Source organism: Catharus ustulatus, chromosome W (genome assembly GCF_009819885.2).
Source record: "Catharus ustulatus isolate bCatUst1 chromosome W, bCatUst1.pri.v2, whole genome shotgun sequence".
In the NCBI taxonomy this organism is placed as follows: Eukaryota; Metazoa; Chordata; class Aves; order Passeriformes; family Turdidae; genus Catharus; species Catharus ustulatus.
In genome coordinates, this window is record NC_046261.2 from 11,592,918 (window position 1) to 11,618,580 (window position 25,663).

Consider the following 25,663-nt stretch of genomic DNA (forward strand, 5'->3'; position numbering starts at 1 on the left):
AAAGCACCAACATTCTTGTGAACTAAAAATTATTTTCAAAGTCATCCAATGTCTCTCATACAATGACAGTTATGAACCATAAACAGAAGCAGCCTAAACCTCTAACTGGTGAGTTTGGATACACTGTTTCCACTGTTTCATTATCTAAGTTGCACGCTTTAGAACACCTCTTGGACCACAACCTTTAAAACAGATAGTGACCTCTGTGGAGGGAAGGAGGGAAGGAAGGAAGGAAGGAAGGAAGGAAGGAAGGAAGGAAGGAAGGAAGGAAGGAAGGAAGGAAGGAAGGAAGGAAGGAAGGAAGGAAGGAAGGAAGGAAGGAAGGAAGGAAGGAAGGAAGGAAGGAAGGAAGGAAGGAATTTCTTTTAGAATTATGATCAGTATCAGCTAAGAATATGAGAGTGGGAATAATGTTTCTGGTCAAGGAGACAAATGAAGAATCACTTAATTACAATGTCTTGATTTATGACCATTTAAGAGGTGGACACTTCAAAATGAGTTACCTCCTCTTAAGAGTTTTAGCCAATCCCTTTCCAATAAGAAGAAAAGAATATGAGTACATATAAGTAAAAAAAACAAAAACAGTTTACTTAAAAAATCCAAAATAGTAACAGGTAGAAAATAACAGTAATAGTCACTAGTTACAAACTTGCTGAAATCTCTCAGATGGCCCAGGAACAACGAGAAACTCAAAATGGATGAGTAACACCATCCCCCATCGCCCTCCCAAGATGATGCCCTCTGCAGATGATTGCATGTGGAGAGAGAAAGATGGCAGTAGCCCATCGCCTCTGTGTCTCCAGTGGTGGCAGCTCCATTGGCAAAAAGCAGCTGGCACACTCCAGTGGCTAGAGTTTGGTCAATGTCTAGAACTTGAGGAGGGATTTTGATGCCTTCTTGACAGAAGATGGAAAGCAGTCGGCTGGGGTAACTCAGACTCCATGCCTTCCCGTTTCAACCAGGCACTGCTGGTGGGCTGAGGTGACCATATGGAGCAGGGCTGTTATGTTCTTCTCAGTGTGATGCTGCAGCTGTAGTCAGGCACTCACAGAATTTACCTTGAGGCAGTCCAGGACTGGAAAACACAGCCTCTTGAAGAAAAAAAAAAAACACCCAAAGCACCCTTCTCAAAGAAAAAAGATCAAAAGAAACCCAAAGGGGAGCCTTCTCACCCACGCTGCCTCAGCTCTGTGGCAAATGCCAGGAGACAAGAGAGGCAAGAGACAAGAGAGAGCTCTGCCTGAGTGCTCTGACTTCTAAAGCTCCTGGGGCACCCCCCAGCCCCTGCCCTACCAGTCCATTTTTCAGCTGCCAGGTCTTAAAGAGACAGTAACAATTTTGGGCACAGATAGATGTGAAATACAATAACATTTTGGGTTACCTAGGACATTATCCAGCCCTTATTCCATATCATCTACTCCTACCCAAATTAATACCTTTCACCTGTACACATATATACATATAAATACAGTAATTTCACAACCATAAGGTGCACCGGACTATAAGGCGCACCCCCCGGGAGTCAGCAAAATTCGCAACTTTGTAGATCATATAAGGCGCACTGGACTATAGGGCGCACTTTTTTTTTTGCAGCGAGGCTCTGCCCCCAGCTCCCCCCGCGTGGTTGTTGGCAGAGGCCCTGCCTCAACCTGGCTGCCATGGGCCCCCGGGCCCGCCTCCACCTGGCAGCCATGTGCCCCCGGGCCCGCCTCCACTCAGCTGCTGCAGCACTGCCGGCTCCCCCCACAGCTCACAGCTCACACTTCCGGGGTGGCAAATGTTGCAACTTTGTCCATTATATAAGGCGCACTGGACTATAAGGCGCACTTCCGGGTTTGGACCAAAATTTTAGTCAAAAGGATGCACCTTGTAGTCATGAAATTACTGTACAGTAATTTCACGAATACAAGCCGCAGCAATTTGACAAAAATTTTGGTGGAAACCCGGAAGTGCGGCTAATAGTCGGGTGCGGCTAATATATTAATAATTTTCTGACATTTACAACCCCAGACGTGCCAGCCAGAGTGCCGAGCCAAGCACCGGCCAGTAAAAGCCGGCATTTCGCAATTGTTACAGTGTTACCGTGTCGCCCTGGCTCCCTGCAGGCAGCACGGGGGGCGGGGAGAGAGGCGGGAGAGCTCTCTTCTTCCCTCCTCTGCCGCAGCCCAGGGGAGGAAAGGGGGGGGGGGCGCCGCCATTGCCGCGGCCCGGGGAGGAGAGGTGGGGGGGGGGGGCGCCGCCGTTGCCGCGGCTCCGGGGAGCCGACGGGGGGGGGGGCGCCGCCATTGCCGCGGCCCGGGGAGCCGACAGGGTAGGGGCGCCGCCATTGCCGCGGCCCGGGGAGCCGACGGGGGGGGGGCGCCGCCATTGCCGCGGCCCGGGGAGCCGACGGGGTAGGGGCGCCGCCATTGCCGCGGCCCAGGGAGGACGCGGGGGGGGCCGCGCCGCCATTGCCGCGGCTCGGGGAGCCGACGGGGGGGGGGGGCGCCGCCATTGCCGCGGCTCGGGGAGCCGACGGGAGCCCTGCGCAGCCATTGCCGCGGCCCGGGGAGGGGGGGGGAAGCGCGCGCCGCCATTGCCGTGTCTCGGGGAGGAGGCGGGGTGCTTTGTCCGCGCCCGCCGCCGGCGCCACGGGCGCGGGAAAGCTCCGTCCCCGCCCGCCGCCGCTGCCGTAGGAGCAGGGGAAGCTCCGTCCCTGCCTGCCACCGCGGGGCAGCGCCGACCCGGGGTGACCGAGCCCAGGGGCAGCGGCGGCCGGCCCCGAGCGGCAGCACCGGGCTGGGCCACCTGGCCCCGTCAGCGGCCCCTAGCGGGCCGAGCCTGCACAGCCTTAGCTCAGCCAGTAAACCCCGCCCTCCCGTGGGTCTGTTACTAATTGCACGCGGGTCCTCGCTGCGAACGACAGAGCGGCTTATATTCGTGTGCGGCTTATCTATGGACAAAAACCGAAATATTTGCCAACACCCAGAGATGCGGCTTATACTCAGTGCGGCTTGTATTCGTGAATTTACTGTATTTACAAACACAATTATTATTTCAGTAGCCACTATCCCCCAGGATATGGATTGAATTCATTTGGTCCATGACTAATATAACTGGAGCAGTCCATTCTCATTATCCATGGTAGTTATGACATGTAGTGACAATGACATTCAGCAACCAGTGTTATGTATGCAATTCAACATTACAGGCTGTTCTCACCCAAAGTCAAATCCCTTGAGGTATACTGTTTCCCCATCCCTCTGCATTTCCCACCAAGTATAACCAGGTCCTTGAGCAAAAACAATCCCATGGATGGGTTTGTCTTTCCTCAAGGCAGGATTAGTCCAAACTGTCTTTCCTCCCATACCTCTCATATGTACCACGGGGAATTTATCTCTCCATCACCTGTATGCAGTGATCCTGTAACAGTGGTGGGAGTTTGCACCACTTAATTAGTGGTTTGTCTCAGCCTCATCTGCCTTCACTCAGAGCCAGGATTAAATACACGATGGAAACAGATTTTCTCGTGTATGGGCTTGGTCATTTATTAAACCTTATCAAAAAGTGCAGAGCGTTCAACAGCACTTCTAGCTACCTGCTAGAAGCAAGGAAAAAGGTGGAAGATCCAGCTGCTACAAGGTCTTTTAAAGCAAAACAGTCCAATAGAGAATTAATACCTACATTATTTATCCTTTTAACCCAATAACTAGATTCCCATGATCCTCAGTGTGACAGACTGACCAACCAGAAATTGCTACCTGAAACCCATGAAGAAGGAAGATGAACGCCAAAAGAGACACCATCCAATATCCTCCGTCTTGTCCCATAGCTATTACTATACTATAAAACATCAAATTTAAAACCCTTTACCATGTGAAAGCACACACTTCTATTTAACTACACACTGGTAATTTTAACTTCACTCAAATTTAGAAGCCGTCTCCAAGGCCTCAGGTCAAAAGCAGTGTTCTCCAGGGGGTCAGTGCCAGAAAACACAGAAAGTTCAAAATACCCAGTTTTCTGGGATCCAACAGGATCCTGATTGGGCAGGGGTAGCTCAGTTAGTGGAACATCTGGTGTTGACTAACCAGGTAGCCTTTGCTAAGTGCAGTGCCACTGCTTGAAGGTCCAACAACCCACTGCCTTTAATGTTGTTTTTAACAATCCATTATACCATTTGACATTCCCAGTGGCTGGTGCATGACAGGGAATATAATACACCCATTCAATATCATGTTCTGTAGCCCAGATGTTTATAAGGTTATCTGTGAAATTAGTCCCATTGTCTGACTCAATTCTTTCAGGAGTGCCATGTCACCACAGGACTTGCTTTTCAAAGCCCCAAAAAATGTTATGGGCAGTGGCATGAGACATGGGGTTGTCTCCAGCCATCCAGTGGCTGCTTCTACCACTGCAAGCATGTAACTCTTGCCTTTGGCAGGTTTGCAGCAGTGTGATGTAATTGATCTGCCAGGCCTCCCCATACTTATATTTAGACCCCTGCCCCCAATACCACAGGGGGTTTACCAGCTTGGCCTGCTTGATCACAGCACATTTCACAGTCATGGATAACTTGGGATATAGTGTCTGTGTTTAAGTCCACCCCTCAGTCATGAGCCCACTGTTGGACCCCAGAAACCTGGGGGTTTTAGCTTTCTGTGCTTTCAGGCACTGACCCCTTGGAGAACACTGCTTTTGACCTGAGGCCTTGGAGATGGTTTCTAAGTTTGAGTGATGAAGTTAAAATCACAAGTGTGTAGTGAAATAGAAGTGTGTGCTTTCACATGGTGATGGGTTTTTAAATTTGAAGTTTTTATAGTATAGTAATAGGTATGGGACAATATGGAGGATTTGGAGCATTGTCTCTTTCGGTGTTCATCTTCTTTCTTCTTCATGGGTTTCAGGTAGTAGTTTCTGGTTGGTCAGACAGTGTCATACTAAGAGTCATGGGAATTTAATTATTGAGTCAAAAGTATAAATAATATAGGTGCTAATTCTCTATTGGACTGTTTAGCTTTAAAAGACCTTGTAGCAGCTGCATCTTTCACCATTTTTCCTCACTTCTAGCAGGTAGCTAGAAGTGCTGTCGAACGCTCTGTACTTTTTGATAAGATTTAATAAACAACCAAGCCCAAACATGAGAAAATCTGTTTCCATCATGTTTTTGTTAATCCTGGCTCTGAGCGAAGGCAGACGAGACTGAGACAAACCACTAATTAAGTGGTGTAAAACTCCCGCACTGCTGTTACAGCTCACCTGTATGTTGCATCTCTTCTCTGATGACATGAGGCATCATAGACCCACTGAGCTAGAAATAACTCACTCTTATGCTGCCAGTCCAGATCTATCTGTGACACCTTGATTTTGGCAGCCTGATGCACCTGTTCATTGTTGTGGTGCTCCACATTAGCCTGACTCTTAAGTGCATTGTGTATCCACATGATAGGCTTTCACAGTCACCTAGGTAGCAATGTCTTGCCACACTTGGCAGACAAAGGGGTTTCCCTTCTGTGCTGCCAGTTGGCCTTTTTCCATCTTTCCAGCCACTCCCACAAAGCATTTGCTACCATCCACAAGTCAGTGCAGAGGTAGAGCACTGGACACTTCTCTTACTCAGCAATGTCCAAAGCCAATTGGACAGCTTTCAGCTCTGCAATCTGACTCCATCCACCTCGGTAGCTTCCACGACTCACCCCGTAGGGCTCCATACAGCTGCTTTCCATTTCCTACTGGTCCCTATGATATGGTAAGATCCATCAGTGAAGAGAGAGTGTCACCTCTCACTCTCCCATAGCTAGTTATATGGTGAGGCCTCCTCTGCACGTCACCTGCTCTTATTCCTCTTCAGATGATAATCCAAAATTCTCACATGTAGGACAGTTCATGATGACTTCCAAGATTCCAGGGCAATTCAGATTTTCTGTATGAGTTTGCTGTGGGATGAGAGCAATCCACTTACTCCATGTCGTATCAGTGGCATGCAGGGACTTTCCTTTAAACATCCAGCCAGCCTAGCACTGGTAGCTGGGGTGCCAGAAGCAGCTGTGCTTCAGTGCCAATCACTTCTGAGGCAGCTCAAACCCCTTCACAGGATACAAGAATCTCTTTTTCAGTTGGAGTGTAGCTGGGCTCAGATCCTTTGAACCCCTGACTCCAGAACCTGAGAGATAGTCCTTGAGTCCTTGAGTCTCTCCAGGTACATTCTGCCAGAGGTTTCAGGAAGGACCATTCTTCCTGACTGCGGTGTAGAGCTCATTTTTCACATCCTGTCCTGTCCTGATTGGCCCAAGGGTTACTGCATGAGGAATCTTCTATTTAATTTGTTCAAAGGATTGCTGTTGTTCAGGGTCCCACTTGAAATCATTTTTCTTTCATGTCACAAGGTAGAGAGGGCTTAAAATCTGGTTATACTCTGGGACATGCATCCTCCAAAAACCCACAATGCCTAGGAAAGCCTCTGTTTCCTTCTTGCTGGTTGGTGGAGACATAGCCAACTATCTTATTTATCACCTCTGTCAGAATCTGTCTGTGCCTGTCTTGCCATTTTACCCTCAGGAACTCAATTTCCTGTGCAGGTCCCTTGACCTTACTATGCTTTATGGCAAAACCGGACTTCTGTAGGATTTGAATAATTTACTCCCCTTTCTAAAAAAATTTCTCTGCTGCATTGCCCCAATGCTCAGGAGTCTTACTGCAGAAGGGTCCTCTGAAAGACCAGGCAAGGTGTTCAATTGTCTAATGTCTTCTGTCTCTACAGCAGCTATCCCAAAAGCCCACCTGAGGGCCAGCTGAATGGCTTTGAGTTTGGCAAGTTGGCTCAATCCACCTTCTCCTTCAGTAACTTCTGCAACCGGTTGCATGGGGCTCCATACGGCTGCTTTCCACTTTTGTTTTATCCCTACAACGCAACAGGAACCATCAGTGAAAAGAGCATGTTTCTTCTGCTGGCAGTTGGTTGTATGGTGGAGCTTCCTCAGCATGTGTCACTTGTTCTTTCTCCTCTTCGTCAGCAAGACCAGTTTTCACCTTCAGGTCAATTTGTAATTATTTCCAAGATCCCAGTTTTCCAATACAGGCACGCTGTGTGATAAGAGCAATCCATTTGCTCCATGTGGCATTGGTTGCTTGGCAGGTAGAGGGACCCTTTATGGTAAGCATCCACCCCAGCACTGGTAGTTGGGGTGCCAGAAGGAGTTGTGCTTCAGTGCCGATTATCTCTGAAGTGGTTTGGACTCCTTCATAGGCTGCCAAAATTTCCTTCTCTGTGTGGGTGTAGTTGGCTTCAGACCCTCTGTAACTTCAGCTCCAGAATCCCAGTGGTTGACTCCAAGTCTTGCTAGGCACCTTTTGTCAAAGGCTCCAGGACAAACCATGGCTCCCAGCTGCAGAGTAGAGCACGTTCTTTACTTCTGGTCCTGTACTGGCTGAGCCAAAGGCTACTGCATGAGTGATTTCGTGCTTGATCTGGGCAAAGCCTTGTTGCCATTCAGGGCCACAGTGGAAATTGCTCTTTTTGCAGGTGACCAGGCAGAGAGAGCTCACAATCTGGCTGTACTCAGAAAAATGCATTTGTTGCAGCAGACCTCTTGTTAGGGGTAGAAATGAGCCAAGACACACACTCTTTCAAAAACATGAAAAGAGTCCTGGTTTATTCTTCTTTACAGATTAACCATCATGACTCTGACTACAGCAAACTCCTACTGTAGGGTCCAACTGCGGACTCTGACTGCTGGCTATTTCCTGCTGGACTATGACCGTAAGTATTAGTTTGCAGACTGACCACAGGCTTTTATCTAACTCAGCTATGACTGCAGGCTCTAGCTTGATCAGACCCAGATTGACCTCATAGCAGATCTTTCACTGCACTAACTCTTTTAATTGTTTTGTTCTTCTTTGTGTCTCTGGATGATTCTTTCCTCAGGACTCCTCTTTCTCAAGGTCCTCTTCCTCCAGGATCCTCCTTAACTGGCCAAACCACCCCTTTTATCACACTAATCTTTATTTGTCACAGCTGTGACCCATTAAGGGCAAGGCTGTTCCTCTTCTTTGGTAATTAGTAGAACTGTGATTTATCAGGGGTGAGGTCGCCTGTAATCTCTTCTTCTACACCTACATACATTCTCCAAAAGCCTATGGCACCTAGGAAACCTTTCGTTTTCTTTTTGTTGGTTGGTAGAGACACTGCTATGATCTTATTGATGACATCAGTGGGAATCTGATGCCATCCATCATGCCACTTCACTCCCAGGAACTGGATCTCTCAAGCAGGTCCCTTGACTTTGCTCTTCTTGATGGCAAAACTAGCTTTCAGGAGAATCTGGATGATTTTCTCTCCTTTCTCAAACACTTCTGCTGCCGTGTTCCCCCACACAATGATGTCATCAATGTACTGCAGATGTTCTGGAGCCTCACCCTTTTCTAGTGCAGTCTGGATCAGCCCATGCCAGACAGAGGAACTGTGTTTCCATCCCTGGGGCAGTCGGTTCCAGATGTATTGCACACCCCTCCAGGTGAAGGCAAACTGAGGCCTGCATTCTGCTGCCAGGGGAATGGAGAAAAATGCATTGGAAATGTCAATGGTGGTGTACCACATTGCTGCCTTGGACTCCAGTTTGTACTGGAGTTTCAGCATGCCCAGCACAGCAGCACTCAACAGTGGAGTCACTTCATTCAAGGCACGATAGTCCACAGTCAATCTCCATTCTCCTTCAGATTTGTGCACAGCCCAAATGGGACTGTTGAAGGGTGAGTGGGCCTTGTTGACCACCCATTGGCTCTCCAGCTCACAGATCATCTTGTGGATGGGAATCACAGCATCTCGAGTTGTCCGGTACTGTCAAGGTAGCAATTGGTACTCATTGCTATTTCCCCTTTAGAAGGTCTACTGCAGATGGATTCTCTGATAGTCCAGGCGAGGTGTTCAACTGCTTAATCCCCTCTGTCTCCACAGCAGGTATCCCAAATGCCCACCTGAGTCCCTCTGGGTCTTTCTCACTTCAGAGGAAGTCTATGCCCAAAATGCACAGACCCTCTGAGCCAGTCACAATGGGATATTTCTTCCAGTCAGGCTCACCTCAGCTTCCACCAGGGTCAAAGCATCCTATTGCAAAAACATCCTGTTGCAGAATTTTAATATTATGAAGAACTCTTTCAATTTAACTGTTATCTATTAATAATTTATTAGGAGGTGGATAGCATTGCCAGTGGATCAAATTAATGGGTATAGTGAAGGGACAACAACTAAAATGAACACAACCAAACCCAATATTTGCCCACTATTTTGCAAACCAAGAATCTGAAAGAAATACCAAAAAAAGGTAGTGCATGGACATCTTGTGATCTACCCTCTAGGCACCCCAGCTAAATCCTCACTGATTTAGCATATGAGAAGACAACATCCACAGATCAGACAGTTCTTGTTCTCTGAACACAGAAAGGCTGATGAGTGTAAAGGAAAACCAGAAATCAAATAGAGATGGAATTTTACTTACTGTAGTCAAAGGGGTTGGTGTAGGTATAGGAAGCAACCCTGCACCGGGCATCAGACTTGTCATAGTAGGAGCAGGTGCCAATAGAGAAAGGGCTTTGGCTTCATCTGGGATTTTACCTGAAGAAACAAAGGAAAGTGTCACACAGAGTTGGAACACTACAGAGATATTACCCTTTCTATGATTTTACAATTACCCTTGCATTTTAAAAAGTAATAAATAAGAATGTATCTATTTACCAGATCCTTACAAAGAAACAGATATGAACTTAAGTATTCCCTTTTACCCTGCCTCTAACTAGGAAAACCAAAAGTGAGCAGAACTTCAAAGATTAGCAATGTCATTAATGGATTATTATTTTAAAAACTGAATAATGTACACAATTATTTAACATTTGGAGCTATGGGTCACCTGTACTGGAAACTTAATGTTCATGAACCAAACGATATCAAGCATGGACGCTTTCCCAGGGCGGTGTTTTCACGGTGATCGAAAGCTGTATTACACATGACAACCGTTCGTGTTGGCTGCATCACTAATAGCACACAGAACATCAGATATAGAAAAGAAGAACATTTTTTTAAAGTTTAATCCCCAGAAATGGCAAATAACCAAATCAGTTAAAAAAAGAAAGAAACAAAGTATGTGTTAACTGAAATTCATGAGCTTTTTCACCTTCTGGTGTTACCTACTTTTGATGTAAAAATAAATAAAAATAAAAAAACCCCTACTGTGACTCCACACGAGACATACTACAAATGAAGTTGAGAGTGGAGGGAGAGCTGAAAAATTCATATTTGTACTGTCTTACATTCTAGGTCACCTCACTTAATCTAAAATTTTGATAAATTAGCTTTAAATTTAGTGAAATTGAAGAGAATAGTAACTGATCAGCTAAGCAAGCTATATTTTCCTGTATTTCCTACTATTTCAACCATACTATATTTTCCCTGCCATGCGAAATGTTTAAGAAATATCTAATCTGAACTAAACATAGGTTTCATTCAAAGTTAGTTACAATTAGACTGATAAATAAATAATAAAAAATCTTCATAAATCAAAATATGCAATAGCTAATTACAAATGCAATTAAACATATGCTTTAAATTTGAAATGCAAAGGCATTTAAACTGGTACAAATATTAAACACAACTGAAAAAAATACAGAAGTTCAAATTACAGTAATTTCACAACCATAAGGCGCACTGGACTATAAGGCGCACCCCCGGGGAGTCGGCAAAATTCACAACTTTGTAGATCATATAAGGCGCACCGGACTATAGGGCGCACTTTTTTTTTGCAGCGAGGCTCCGCCCCCAGCTTCCCCCGCACGGTTGCTGGCCGAGGCCCCGCCTCAACCCGGCAGCCATGGGCCCATGGGCCCGCCTGTACCCGGCAGGGGCAGTGCCGCGGGCCCCCCAGGCCCGCCTGTACCTGGCAGGGCCAGGGCACGCCCGCCGCTGCTCCGTGCCGCCTCTCCGGGGCCAGGGTACGCCCGCCATTGCTCCGTGCTGCCTCTCCGGGGCCGGGGCATGCCCACCACCCCTCCGTGCCGCCTCTCCAGGGCCGGGCTATGGCCGCCGCCCCTCCGTGCCCCCTCCATGGGGCCGGGCTATGCCTGTGGAGGGGTCATCCTGCCTGCACGGGGCCGGGGTGTGCCTGTGGAGGGGCCATCCCGCCTCCACGGGGCCGGGCTATGCCTGTGGAGGGGCCGTCCCGCCTCCACAGGGCCAGGCTATGCCTGTGGAGGGGCCGTCCCGCCTGCACGGGGCCGGGGCATGTCTGTGGAGGGGCCGTCGCACCTCCACAGGGCCGGGGCGTGCCTCTGGAGGGGCCGTCCTGCCTCCACGGGGCCGGGGTGTGCCTGCCGCGGCTCCGCCCCACCTCCACCTGACAGCCACGGCCCTGCCAGCTCCCCCTGCGACTCACAGCTCTCACTTCCGGGTAGGCAAATATCTGAACTTTGTCCATTATATAAGGCGCACCGGACTATAAGGTACACTTCCGGGTTCGGGGGAAAATTTTCGTCAAAAGGGTGCGCCTTATAGTCATGAAATTACTGTACATTAGTTATCTATGATTTATTCAAAATTACTGGAGTAACTGTATATATGCTATCCATCTGAGCCCTTTGGTATTACCCCATGCACTTTAATCATGTAAATGCTTTTATTTAAACATGGTTTTAAAAGTCAAGGTATATACAAATACTATGCCAATGGCGTTTACTGCTTTGGTTTGAACTTTATATATTTTAACTATAAAGACCTTAATTTCAAAATTTAAGAATTATTATAAACATTGTTATCAAAACCTAAAATATTATATTATTTTCAAAACACTGTACAATTTTAACTATATTTGTGAAAATAAACCCCACAGGAATCATACTACTTAAAAAAATAAAAAGACAAAAGTTGCAAACCTGTTCTACAGATCTGCATCAAGGACTCGGTTAGAGTTGGTGATACAAAGGACAAAACAAATAAAAATAATTTATATATAGCATGAGTGGAGTAGAAAATATAAAATAACAGTACAGTAATTTCACGACTATAAGGTGCACCCTTTTGACTAAAATTTTGGTCCAAACCCAGAAGTGCGCCTTATAGTCCGGTGCGCCTTATATAATGGACAAAGTTGCGAAATTTGCCAACCCGGAAGTGCGAGCCGTGAGCCGAGCCATGAGGGGAGGTGGAGCCACGGGAACGCCAAGCTGCGAGGGAGAGCGGGAAGCCCCTGGCCAGCAGGAGCCACGTGGGGTGGGCAGGACTGGGCAACCCCCGGCCAGCAGAAGCCACGCGGGGTGGGCTGGACCGGGCAGCCGCGGGCAGCCCCCAGCCAACAGGAGCCGCGCGGGGTGGGTAGGACCGGGCAGCCCCCGGCCAGCAGGAGCCGTGCGGGGTGGGCGGGACCGGGCAGCCACGGGGAGCCCCAGGCCAACAGGAGCCGCGCGGGGTGGGCGGGACCGGGCAGCCCCCAGCCAGCAGGAGCCACGTGGGGTGGGCGGGACCGGGTGGGCGGGACCGGGCAGCCGCAGGCAGCCCCCGGCCAGCAGGAGCCAAGCTGGGTGGGTGGGACCGGGCAGCCACAGGCAGCCTCCGACCAGCAGGAGCCACGCAGGGTGGGTGAGACTGGGCAGCCCCCAGTCAGCAGGAGCCACGCTGGGTGGGTGGGACCGGGCGGCCACGGGCAGCCCCCGGCCAGCAGGAGCCGCACGGGGAAGGAGGGAGCGGGTGGCCCTGAGCCGCGCGCGGCCTCAAGCTGCCCAGAGCCACGGGCGGTCCCGCGCCACCCCGAACCGCAGGTGACCCCGAGCCACCGCGAGCCGTGGTGGCCCTGAGCAGCCCTGAACCGCAGCAACCCCGAGGTGTGAGCCATGGGGGCAGGTGGGAATGCTGGGGCCCACACACAGGGAGGACGCTTGGGGCTGCGTTTAAAGGCTACACCAATCTGTGAAAAATGTTTGCAAATCGAGCACCTGCCAGTAAACTCCACGATCACGGAATTCCGTTACTAATTCGTTACTTTGTTGCACGCAGCACGGATCTTCGCTGCAAAAAAAAAAGTGCATCTTATAGTCCGGTGCGCCTTATATAGTGTACAAAGTTGCAAAATTTGCCAACTCCCAAAGGTGCGCCTTATAATCCGGTGCACCTTATAGTCGTGAAATTACTGTACTCTTCTTTTTTTTCTCACACCTTCTATTTAGAGTTATTTTATTTATGTTAAATTTTGAGGCACCTTGCTCCTTAACATGTAACAAAACACTTTATTTTGCTATCTAAAGGAGAAAAATAGGAAAATTATTAACAATTAAGAATTTACTTTGCAATTAGGTCTTCCAGGGCTTTTATAAAAACATGCATAAATCTGAGTCATCATCACAATGCTGAGTTAACAGGTCTCATTTTGAAGTCAGGTGTGCAAGAAAGGCGTCTTTGAATTGCCAGACTGCCAGGTACCTTGGCTCACATTCTGCCTACTATGTAACTAGGTAACAGGTTTCCAAATATATAGTTCCAACAACTGTGTGTGCAAATTAGGCATACAATTATATACCAGTTCTTCTGAAAAACAAAATACTTAAGCATTTTCAAATGATTGCTGAGCCAGCATCTTGCAATTAACTGGATACTCATAGAGGTTTCTACATGATCAATAGACGTGACTCAAGTAAATGCAATGGCTCCTAAAGCAGTACATCTGCATTGTAATTTAGATCCTTGGTCAATAATATACATAAGCATATGCCTAATATAAGTATGCATTTACAGCCAATTCAATACATACTTAACCAGATAAACTTGAGATGCTTGAGATGCTTAAGACATTTAGCCCTTTTAGAGAGAAACTGAGTTATGCATACGCATATAACTAAGCTGACAGGGAGTAAAGTTCAGAAATGTACTTAAATACAATTCTAAACTTTAAGCATATGGGTCACCTTACTAAAATAATTGCAATTATTCATTATTCATTTGCTCAAACATTGCTTAAGGAATCAATTGAACAATTTCAGTTAAGTAAACTATTATAGTTCAAAAAAAATGAATAACATACATATACAAACTATAAAGTTAGCAGCATTATTTCCAGAATACTTTGGTCCCTCAAGAACATAATGTTTAATGTTAAATACAAAATCTAGTTGATCACTTCCATGCCACAAATATCTGTTAATTAATTTTATTCAAGAATGATGAAAGGTCTATCTCTAGAGACAGAACCCTGAAAATTTGCTTGTATTTTCAGATACTGTCTTTTGAAAAGATACCCCTTTCTAGGTTTAAGTGTTTAAGATCAGGTTAAACTTTTAAGCAATTCAATAGAAGATAAACTGTTGAGGGTAAAAAAAACCCCAAAACCAAAAGCCTGAAATATCTTACAAATTTAATTCCCTGTTCTTTAGACAGTTTTGAAAAACAAATTAATATGTAAGGCCAAATAACCTCACAAGTTACAGCCTCCATTAATTTATTTTAAAAAGGGATACAAGCCCACAAAAACACAAGAAAATATGTCATTACTGACATAGCAAATTATGACACTAGTTTAAAAATAACTGTTTTGGTTTTTAAACTCATGGTACTTAAAAGCTGAATGGAAATGAGGCAAATAAATTTATTTTCAAATAAGGGAAACAAGCAAAATAAATATGCCACATCTATATCACATCCTTAGAAATATTTATTTGAATGCATGAGTGTTTAGTAAATTAGATTCTATGATCATTAATTAATTAATTAATTCATCACTTTGCAAAGGAATCTGGAAGCAAATGTAGATTAGCTCTATATTAACTAGAGATACCTTATAATTCTTCAGAAATGTAGTTTTCCTAAGTAAGTGCTTAAGAGCCCTAGTCAACCTAGTCTATACCAGAATCCATTTGTTAAATACTGAACAGAAATATCTGTGTTAAGCAGGTACTAATCAGTTTTTTTATCACCGTCCATGTGTTCAGAAATTAATTCCTTACTCTTTACACTGTAACTACGTGTTTAATCCTCCCATCACCCCAAAATAGCTTCAAAAATAACTATGTACATTTCTTTTTTTAATACTTTCTTTTTACATTTACTTGAAAGAATGTTAAAGGAATTGTTACTTTTCTACTATTTTAATTCAATGGAAAGTTCACACTTACAAATAAAATAATTTCTGTGTGATTCAATTCATGATTCTTATTGGATTTATCAGCAGAGATTAAAGAGATTACAACTATTTGTAATTGCCTCAACTGGCACAGCTAAATCCAGCAGAGATGACAAAGCTCTTCCCAGCTACAGTTCTCAGCTTGGTGCATTAAGAGTGTCAAGCCAATTGGTCCCAATGCAGCTGGCTGAAAAGAGTAATGCTTGAGGATGAGACACATCACCTGGTTCAGCGCTTCTGTTTTAGGGATTTTTTTTCACAAGAATAAACATCATTTTGGGATGAGAACTTTCTCAATCACTCCAGCATGAACTGCCAGGGCTTCTGAGATTGTGAGATTATACTTTTTCTTTTAAACTCTTCTTTAAATAATGACCACTGGAGCATGGGAGCATGTAAAAGTGCAATACACACACACACACACAACTTTTCGATCTTCCCATGAATAACACTGTTGAAAGACAATGTGCCTCGTAACACATTCCAACAAAAATCTCAGGTTACATTTGTACTTATGAGTGGTAAACAGTTTTTTCTAAAAAGTAAAAAAAAAAGGATGAAATCTTACTGCCACTGACCTCACTGGAGCAAGGTTTCATCAGAAGCAAACAAATATTTCATGACATTCAATACTCGTGAAAGTTCAATATCATAAATAATTATTTTAAATTCTTCATATTAGATATAAATAGAAAGCCTTCTTTTAAACAGATCATGCAACCTAAAAGTACTCTGCTGAGAAAAGGAAAAATAGCAGAGAAAAATCATGATTTTACTTTGTAAAGTTAATTTCTCCAGAAAGTTTTAACTTTCCTCTTTCAAGATAAGCTCACAAAGCATAACATATGAAAGAATGCATCTTAAAACTGATATAGTTTTCACTATTCCAGTATGACACAATGTGCTCATCTGTTGAATTTAGATGCTTAAATGTATTCCAAACAAAAATTATCCATAATTCACAGCATAAAGCTTAAACATATCCTAAATTCTCTGTATACCATCCACAAGTAGCTTCGGGTCAACTTCAAAATGAAACACTATGAACCCTTTACAAAACATCATTTTTTTCAGAGCTGAATTGCCAGTTCACAAGTTCAAGGATAAGGGATTTAACAGAACAAAACAAAAAGGGGGAAAAAACTAAAAAGTGAAAATGAAACAAAGAAAAGGAAGCAAAATAAAATAAAAACAGAGACAGGGCATCCACCTTCAGCAGACCAGACTTCAATCTCATTTCCCCCATGAAGATTTCACTTGGCGGCAGGTTTAGTGGCATGGCAAACAATGCCTAACTCAGGCAAATGTAACAGGTCTGCCTTGGCCAGTCTAGTCATCTAATAATGCACAAATATCACACAGAGAAAACATACAAAACCAAATTAATAGTCAAAATCCATCTGATAGACAATGTGAACATAAAATTTAGAATTATTAGGGTGGTATCTTTGTTTATCTTTCAACTTTTGTGTTCTCAAACTATAATGCTTAAAGAAAAACCTAATGATATACACAAAATAAAGTTATATTTTGACAACTTGATAATGTTAATCATTTGCAATTATATTTTTGTTAAATTGTTTATTAAATGTCACAAAATTAACACTGTTTTCATTGTGTAGTAATGTACAGTAATTTCACAACTATAAGGTGCACCCTTTTGACTAAAATTTTGGCCCGAACCCAGAAGTGTGCCTTATAGTCCGGTGCGCCTTATATAATGTACAAAGTTGCGAAATTTGCCAACCCGGAAGTGAGAGCCGCGAGGGGGGGCAGCACCGCGGGAGCGCCGAGTAGTGAGGGGGGATGGGAGCGGGCGGCCGCAACTGGCAGGAGCCGCGCAGGGAGGGAGGAAGCAGGTAGCCCCGAGCGCCGGGAGCCGCGTGGGCAGGGAGGCGGCGGGCAGCCCCTGGGCAGCCCCAGGCACCAGAAGCAGCGCAGGCAGAGAGGCATTACTAATTTGTTGCTTTGTTGCGCACAGCACGGCTCTTCGCTGCAAAAAAAAAAGTGCGCCTTATAATCCGGTGTGCCTTATGGTCGTGAAATTACTGTACTCTTAATTTACCACTGTTTAAATACACTACAAATTTCAGATTTTATTCTGTTCTTTAAAACCAAGTTTTCAGAGTTTCATTTTACCCCTCCTATATGTTTCATTCAGCACATGAAACATTTTATTGCTGGCACTGTTGGCCACCGACATAATTTAACCTTCCAGTAGAATATAGCTATTGTTATTTTTCAATTCCATTATACACTCCACTGATTTCATTAACAATTATACATAGTGAATAAAAAATGTTGCACTATGGTCTCAGAAAGTTAATCCTATATGAATTCACATCTTTGCAAATTAAAATTAGTGATTCTGTTAGAAAGTTACATGGAAACAGCATTCTAACTTGAAAATAGAAATTGACCTCACAACCCAATCACTTGTTCACCTAATTATGTATAAATCTCTGTGGAGTCCAGAATGGTCTGTAACAGTGACAGTTTTTCTGTAACACATTTTCTGAGAAATGCCTAATAAGTCAGCTACAAACAGGGTTGGAACAAGATTTCTCAGAACTTTGATTTTATTCTCCTTCCCCTCATTGTCTACCATCAAGAGACAGGAAAACATAGCTCTACCTACCTGTTGTCATATCACATTATGCAGTGATCTCAAGAAAAACACCAGAAAGTGTTGTTCATTCATTAAGTAGCAATCTTTCCTCTCTGGCAGTACTGAACCAGTGTTAAAGTCTTTTCAATGAAACGTAAAACTAAGATTCTGAAGAATTTGCAGTCAATTACTTAAGGGCAATTTTTCAATAAGGACACTGTTGTGATACATTTTGCCTACCCAAAGCCTCTGCAAAGCTTCAAGTAGATATAGCAATATCCTCTTTGTGGTTTAAGAACAAGTTCCTAAAAGAAAACCCAAAAGGCCCCCCAGACAAACCATAAAAGCAACTAAAAATCTAGGCTTCACAGAGACTTGTCAATATGTCCATGTTAACGAGGCTACAAGAATAGACAGTATACCGAAGGTCATATAAGAGTCTATGAAATTTTAAAATTTTGTCAGAGTTTGCTAGGAAAACCCCAGACTATCATTGCAGCAGCATTAATCTCATACTATCTAGATCATGATGTGGCAAACATGCCAAAAATGGCACTCTGGGACTACTGTTAAACTGTTAAACTCTACCATGTGAAGTTATCTTCACTCCATCAACTGGAATACTCTACTCCAAAGAGGCAGATCCAAATGGACAAATGCTCAATTCCCACAATTATCACAATGAAGTCAAGGGGGCTCTGCCCCAGTGATCTGCCTACAGTAAGTAGAACCATGCTTCATAGAACTGCATTTAAATCTGGAATAGTATACTAACAATAAGTACTACCTCATATTCAACACATATGTAAAAGCAGGACCTCAAAGTTAGTTAAAGAAACACTTGTAAATTTAGCATTCAACAAGCACTTTATTTTACTAAGAGTTGTAAAAATATTTTACACTAGAAGCATTCTGTACAGTTGACTGCATTTTTAAAGATATCTAAAATCAAAGAAAACTACCAGTATGCATAAGAAAGCCTTTTTATTGCACACAAAGTAATACTTACTACAGCAACAAGAAAGAAAAATTGAAACTTTTTTATAAAATTAGAAGGTAAATATTTATATTCAAACAGCAATTATCATCACAAATGCAAAATACATAAGATTAGATTAATCTAAAATAGTCAAATACATATATAATGTCTACAAGACAAAATTGGAACTTGGTCTAAAAAAACTGAAAAATAATTACAATAATTTCACGACTATAAGGTGCACCAGATTATAAAGTGCACTTCCGGGTGGTGGCAAATTTCCAAACTTTTTCCATATAAAAGGTGCACTGGACTATAAGGTGCCTTTTTTTTTTTTTTTTTAGTGAGAATCCGCACGCAACAAAGTAACGAATTAGTAACGGAATCACGCGATCACGGGGTTTACTGGCAGGTGCTCAATTTGCAAACATTTTTCACTGATCGGCATAGTCTTTAAACGCAGTCTAAAAAGAATCAAAACACTAAAAAAAATACTGAGAAAAATCAGTCACTTTTATTAAACTTGCGGGCTCTGCTCTCGCGCAGGTGAGGGGACGGCACAGCCCAGTGGGGCGAGGGCAGTGGGAAAGTTTCCTGGCGAGCGGCAGAGCCCCCTGAGCGCTGCGCCAGCCCGCCAGGGTGCTGGGGTGGCCCAGGCACCCAGGGTTGCGGGATGCTTGGTGCTGCCGCCCCCCACCCCGGGCGGCATTCCTGGATGCCGCGGGACTCGCCCTCCCCGTGCCGCGGGCCCCGCCACCCCGCAGCCGTCATTCTCCCACACCCTGCAGCCACCCCCGGCACCAGGCGGGCCACGCTGCTCACCGGCCAGACCAGTGCCCTGCCCCTGGGCGCAGATGCGGCCCGTGTTTGGCCCTCGTGCCCCGGGACCCTGCGGTAGCAGTGTCGGGGTGCAGGGCAGATCCGACTGCAGAGAAAAAACCTCTCTCCTCCGCGTTCGGGCCAGCGAGTGTCAGTGACCCCCCAGAAGGAAAAAAAAGGAAACCACGACCATCCACCCCAACCGCTCAAACCCCCCCAGCGATTGAGACATCGAGAGCACCCACCCATCTCCTTTGTCTTGAGCAATTAAAAGCTAAGGAAGCCACCCTGACAGCTTTGTTAGCATGATAATGGGAAAAATTTCTCCACAGAGGTAAAAAGTAAAAACCCTCCAACACGTGTGCTCCGCTTGCTCGCAGTCATTTGATTGTGAGCTTCATGTTTGTTGCTGCGCAATGTGAAACAGAAATTGTTTGGCGATCCTTTCAATACTCAAACTTTTTCCATATATAAGGCACACTGGATTATAAGGCGCACTTCCAGGTTTCGATCAAAATTTTAGGCTTTAAGGTGTGCCTTATAGTCATGAAATTACTGTACTACCTTAAAAAAAGCCCAAAAACCAAAACACCACACCAATGGCAACACATTAAGATCTAAACTGCAGTGTTATCACAGTGCCAGGAAACTGCTTTATCTTTGCAGTGCTTCATTGACTTCAGAGGGAACTTTGTGTGGGGATAAGCTTGCCAATACAAACCATAATGAGGAGTATTATTTTACCTTCTTTTCCCACAAAATATGTAATAACTGTGGAAAATTGAACTATCCTAATTTAAATAAACTATTTTTTTCTAATGCTGGACTTCAATTTAATCTAGATAATTTGGTTTCTTCATTTGATTTTCAACTTTGTTTCAAGGTCTTTTTTTTCAGAAATAAAATAAGATCACAGAGCACTGCCTCTTTAGATAGAAAGCTTAAAACAATTAGCAGACAGGACAAAGACCAACATTACAGAAGAATGTCTAAAATACCAACCTTCTGCGCAGGGCACAACTATCAAAGCTCTGTCAATAAAAACCGTGTTAGTTAGATGCTGGGCCACACCAACACTTGAAGCTTCACGAAACTTAATATAACATACTTTGGAGGAAAAAGTAAGAGGTGCATTGCTGCAAGAAGAAAGGAAAAAAAAAAACAACAATTAGCCATATTAAATAAATGCATGCACATATTTTCAACTATTATTTCTTAACTTAAAAAAAAAAAGTTAGATTTCCTGGAGAAGTTACCCAAAAGACAAGTATAGAAATTTACTAATTTGCCTACTTAAAAATTTCCTAAATTTACAACATTTACAAATTTATTAATTTGCCTTGTCACTTAAAAACTCATAGTATAGCCCCTCCTTCTTTTTGATGGAAACTTATAGAAGTCAAAAGCCCAAATTAACAAGGTTGATTTTCTTTATAAATCTTGCTAAACAAAATTACACTGCTATTATAAATAGCATATTTACAGGAGACATTTGTTGAATAAATAATCCATAGTTTATCTTTTATCCTCCAAATGAACATTTTTTAAAAACATCAGTGTCCAATGGAGGGCCAAGAGCATGGTAAAGGGCCTTGAGGGGAAGCTGCATAAGGAGCAGCTGAAGTCACTTGTCTGTTCAGCCTGAAGGAAGACTGAGGGGGGATCTCATCACAGTCTACAACTTCCTTGTGAGGAGGGGCAGACACTGCTCTCTCCTCTGTGGCGACCAGTGAAAGGCCCTGAGGGAATGGCTTGAAGTTGTGCCAGAGGAGGTTAAGGTTGTATATTAGGAAAAGGTTCTTCACTCAGAGGGTGGTTTGGCACTGGAACAGGCTCACCAGGGAAGTGGTCACAGCCCCAAGCCTGACAGAGTTCAAGAAGCATTTGAACAATACTCTCAGGTACATCATGTGATTCTTGGGATGGTGCTGTGCAGGGCTGGGAGCTGGACTTTGATGAACCTTGTGGGTTCCTTGAAACTCAGGGTATTCTATAATTCTATAATTCTGTGATAATAAGCCCAGTCATTTTTAGAGAATCGTTTGGATATTAGCCAATATTAACTGATATTCTTTCTAAGGCCTTCACAAATAAAATTTTTTTCAATCATATTGTCCTGGTTTAGGACAAATTTGGGAAGAAACCTCCGAATGGGGGCCCTCAACTGGTTCAGGAAAAAATATTTCCTCAGAAAGAAGAGGAAAAAAACGGTTTATTTAACAGACAAAGCATTTCCCAGCAAAAAACTGAAAAATACCAAACAGCAAAACCTCTTGCCGCTCCAAGGAGATGACAAATTCAGAAGAGTCCCTTCCATGGGTTGCACTCAGTCTGTTCTCAGTCCCTACGGTGCTGGGAAATGCCATGGCCCAGGCAAGGCCTAGTGGGCCACAGGTGTGAGCTCCCAGTGCTCCTCCTAGGTTTTCAGTCCAGAGCAGGTTTGAACAATTCCAAGAAAAAGGGAAAAAACAAAGTTCAGGAGACTCCTTTGACTCAAGTAGCCAGAAAAACTAACTAAAAAGCAAAGAAAAGCTCTCTCCTGCTGTCCACTGCAGACAACACAGTCTGTGTGAAGAATGCGGGGGAGCAAGTGCCATCTCTGATAACAAAGTCTGCACCTCTTCCCACTTCACTCGTGGAAGTAGTCTTAAAGCTGCAGAACTCAATATTCAACACCAACAGACGATTTGGGGATACAAGCATCATAAAGGCACCCCATGACACATACTAAGATAAAAACATATTCCTGAGAATTCTTACAGTTGTTACGTCTTAGTTCACTAATGTAACAAAAATCCTTTTTATCATCTTAGTTTGGCATAGTGTGGTACAGGATAACACTGAAGGAGGTAGGAAGAATTCAGTATTAGGCTAGAATAAAGAAGGAAATGAAATATACGTATGTTGGGTAACTTGCTTTTCCATTAGAAAGTACACCACCAGATAGATCAGAAAACACAATATGAAAACTTTGTAATCTTGATCAAAAACAAAGTTTGCTTTAAAATATGTATTCCCTAGTCAAGATTTATACTCTTTACACAATTAGTTTATTTCTTCATATCAAGTAAGTACAGGTAAAACCTTCAAAGACAGAATACAAAAGGATATTGCTGAAACATCACCAAGTTTCATTTAAAAAAAAAATCTATCTTAAAGAAAAGTAGTAAATAATGAAAAATACACTGTCTGAACTGTTTAATGTTGACCCTCTCAACTATAACACTTGTCTACTTTCAGAAGTACTAGAATGAGTTCAAGTTTAGTCTAATCCATCTTGCAGTCCCTCAAATTTCAAGCAGGTATTCCCAAATTTGTTGTATGGAATTAATCGCGCTTTAGTATTTAAATAAAAACTCACAAGTTTTAGTCACATTATTTCATCATATTAACTGCATAAATTAACTCAGAACTTACAGTAATTTCACAACCATAAGGCGCACCAGACTATAAGGTGCACCCCCCCGGGAGTTGGCAAATTTCGCAACTTTGTAGATCATATAAGGCGCACTGGTCTATAAGGCGCACTTTTATTTTGCAGCGAGGAGCCGCGCGGCGCGCAACAAAGTAACAAATTACTGGCAGGTGCTCAATTTGCAAACATTTTTCAAAGATCAGTGTAGCCTTTAAACGCAGCCACAGGCGCCCTCTCCGTGCAGAGGGCCCCGGCACTCCCAGCCGCCCCCGGCGCCGGTTGGCACGGCTCACGGCTCCGACCGTGCAGTCGCGCTGCGTCCCGGCTTCCCTGCAGCCAGCGGCGGCGGCGCTTTGTCGCCGCTATTCGGCGGCCGCAGGGGCCCGGTCGGCCCCTCCCTCCCCACGCGGCTCCTGCCGGCTGTGGCCACCTGCTCCCGCCCCCCCTCACGACTCGGCGCTCCCGCGGCACCGCCCCCCCATTGTGGCTCACACTTCCGGGTTTGCAAATTTCGCAACTTTGTCCATCATATAAGGTGCACCGGACTATAAGGCGCACTTCCAGGTTCGGGGGAAAAATTTAGTCAAACGGGTGTGCCTTATAGTAGTGAAATTACTGTAGTCTGACGCAGGCAGATTAGTACAGTAAATTCACGAATACAAGCCGCACCCGAGTATAAGCCGCTCTGTGTTCACAGTGAGGACCCGCGTGCAACAAAGTTGCCAAATAGTAACCGAACCGCGGCAGGGCAGGGTTTACTGGCTCGGCTCGGGCCATGAGGGCTCGGGGCTGCTGACAGGGCTGGGTGGCCCAGCTCGGTGCTGCCGCTCGGCGGGGATGCTCGGGGCCAGCCACCGCCACCGCTGGGCCCGGTCACCCCGGCCCGGCGCTGCCCCGCAGCGGCAGGGGGGGCACAGAGCTCGCCGGCACCTGCGGCGGCGATGGGAGGCGGGGATGTAGCCTGCCTGCTCCTGCGGCGGCGGCACGCGAGGATGGGAGCCCCCCGAGCCGCAGGGCCAAGCAGGAGAGAGGCCCGCCTTCCCCCGAGCCATGGGGCCAAGGAGGAGAGAGCTGTCCCGCCTTCCCCCCGAGCCACGGGGCCAGCAGGAGAGAGCCACTGCCTCCTCCGAGCCGTGGGGCCAGCAAGAGAGAGCTGCCCCTGCTTCCCCTGAGCCGCGGGGCTAGCAGGAGAGAGCTGCCCCTGCCTCCCCTGAGCCGCAGGGCTAGCAGGAGAGAGCTGCCCCTGCCTCCTCCGATCCGCGGGGCCAGCAGGAGAGAGCTGCCCCTGCCTCCTCCGAGCCGCGGGGCCAGCAGGAGAGAGCTGCCCCGCCTTCCCCACCCCTTGTGCTGCCTGCACAGAGCAGCTCCACCCGCTGCGCAACAGAGTATCAATTTGTAACAATCGCGTAAATGCAGGGTTGTACTGGCATGAGCTTGACTTTGCAGTTTGCACTGACGTGGTTTGCACTCCCAGGGTTGAAAATGTCAGAAAATTATTCACATATTGGCCACACCTGAATATTAACCGCATTTCCGGTATGGGAGCAAAATTTTGGTCAAAACAGTGCGGCTTGTATTAGTGAAATTACTGTATGTTTCTGGTTACCAGAAAGGTAACATCTAGATAAAATATCTAGAGAGCTGGTCAAATTCAGAATGGCAATCAGAAACATTTATGATGGAAAATTCTGTGGAAACAGAGACACTGAGGAAGAAAAATAAACAGGGAGAAGGAGAAACATAAATATGAAAGTCAACCTTATGCAATTTATAGAAAACATTGCAAGATTACATTTCTTCTGTCCATTAGTCTGTCTGTAGTGGACAATGCTTTCCCAGTTTCAAGTTTTCATATTCAGGAAGGAAATAAATGTATAAAAACGGCTTTTGAGACATTTGTAGTGTCTTGATTCAGTACACTTTCCATCAGAGCTGACAGAGCTATGACTATCGCACTACTCAGCAGAAATGTTTGCATGGAACTTGTAATATTTCATATTCTGAAGACCCAGACTTTGCTCATCACAAAGATTTTTCTTTTTAATGGCCACAGGTTTTTTTGTTTGTTTTGGGTTGGGGAGACAGAGGACTGTGTGGGTAAGTTTGACGAGAAGGGTCTTTTGGTTTTTTTCTTGTTGTTTTGGGTTTGTTTGTTATTCAGTACATATGGCAGTGTTACAACCAAAATGGTTGAATCCCCCATTGAAGATTCTCTGGTTCAAACTTCTAACATCTCTTAGCTTTTTTCTTTGTTGTTTTCATTGGTAACTCAAAAACATAATTCTGTTCCAGGAAGTTACAGGCTCTATAAATAAACCTTATAAATTCCAACAACTACAGAGTTCTGTATGTCCTGGATTTCAATTACCAAAGCTATCTGAGAAGTGTGTTAAAAAATACTAAAATAATGTCTTAGGTTGCACTACAGGATGTGACCAAAAGTATGTAATCTATCACCATCTGCTGAAACTAGCTGGGGCAGTGATCCTTATCTCTGTGGGAGATATTATCAGCTAATGGGCCATCTGTTTAAACCAGGTGGGGGAGTCATCTTTATCTTTTCCACAACCCCTCCTTTCTCCAGGAAGATATCATCTGCTAATGGGCCATTGAGTCCCACTGCATGGCTGATAAAATTACATCATCCCATTGTTAAATTCTCCAGCCAGGGGGAGGAGCCAAGCATTTCCTACCTAGATAAAAACTGAGATTTG

General features: G+C 44.7%; 1 protein-coding gene across 1 annotated transcript in view; it reads right to left on the reverse strand.

Annotated features, from left to right (window-relative positions):
• The window catches only part of LOC117005022 (splicing regulatory glutamine/lysine-rich protein 1-like), a 104,846-nt gene that overhangs the window by 69,769 nt on the left and 9,414 nt on the right, over positions 1-25,663 (reverse strand). The window contains exons 2-3 of the mRNA XM_033076242.1: positions 20,537-20,670; positions 9,474-9,589 (exon numbers count right to left, since the gene is read on the reverse strand). Coding sequence (XP_032932133.1) covers positions 9,474-9,589; positions 20,537-20,670 — 250 coding nt within the window. The remainder of the gene's footprint in view (positions 1-9,473; positions 9,590-20,536; positions 20,671-25,663) is intronic.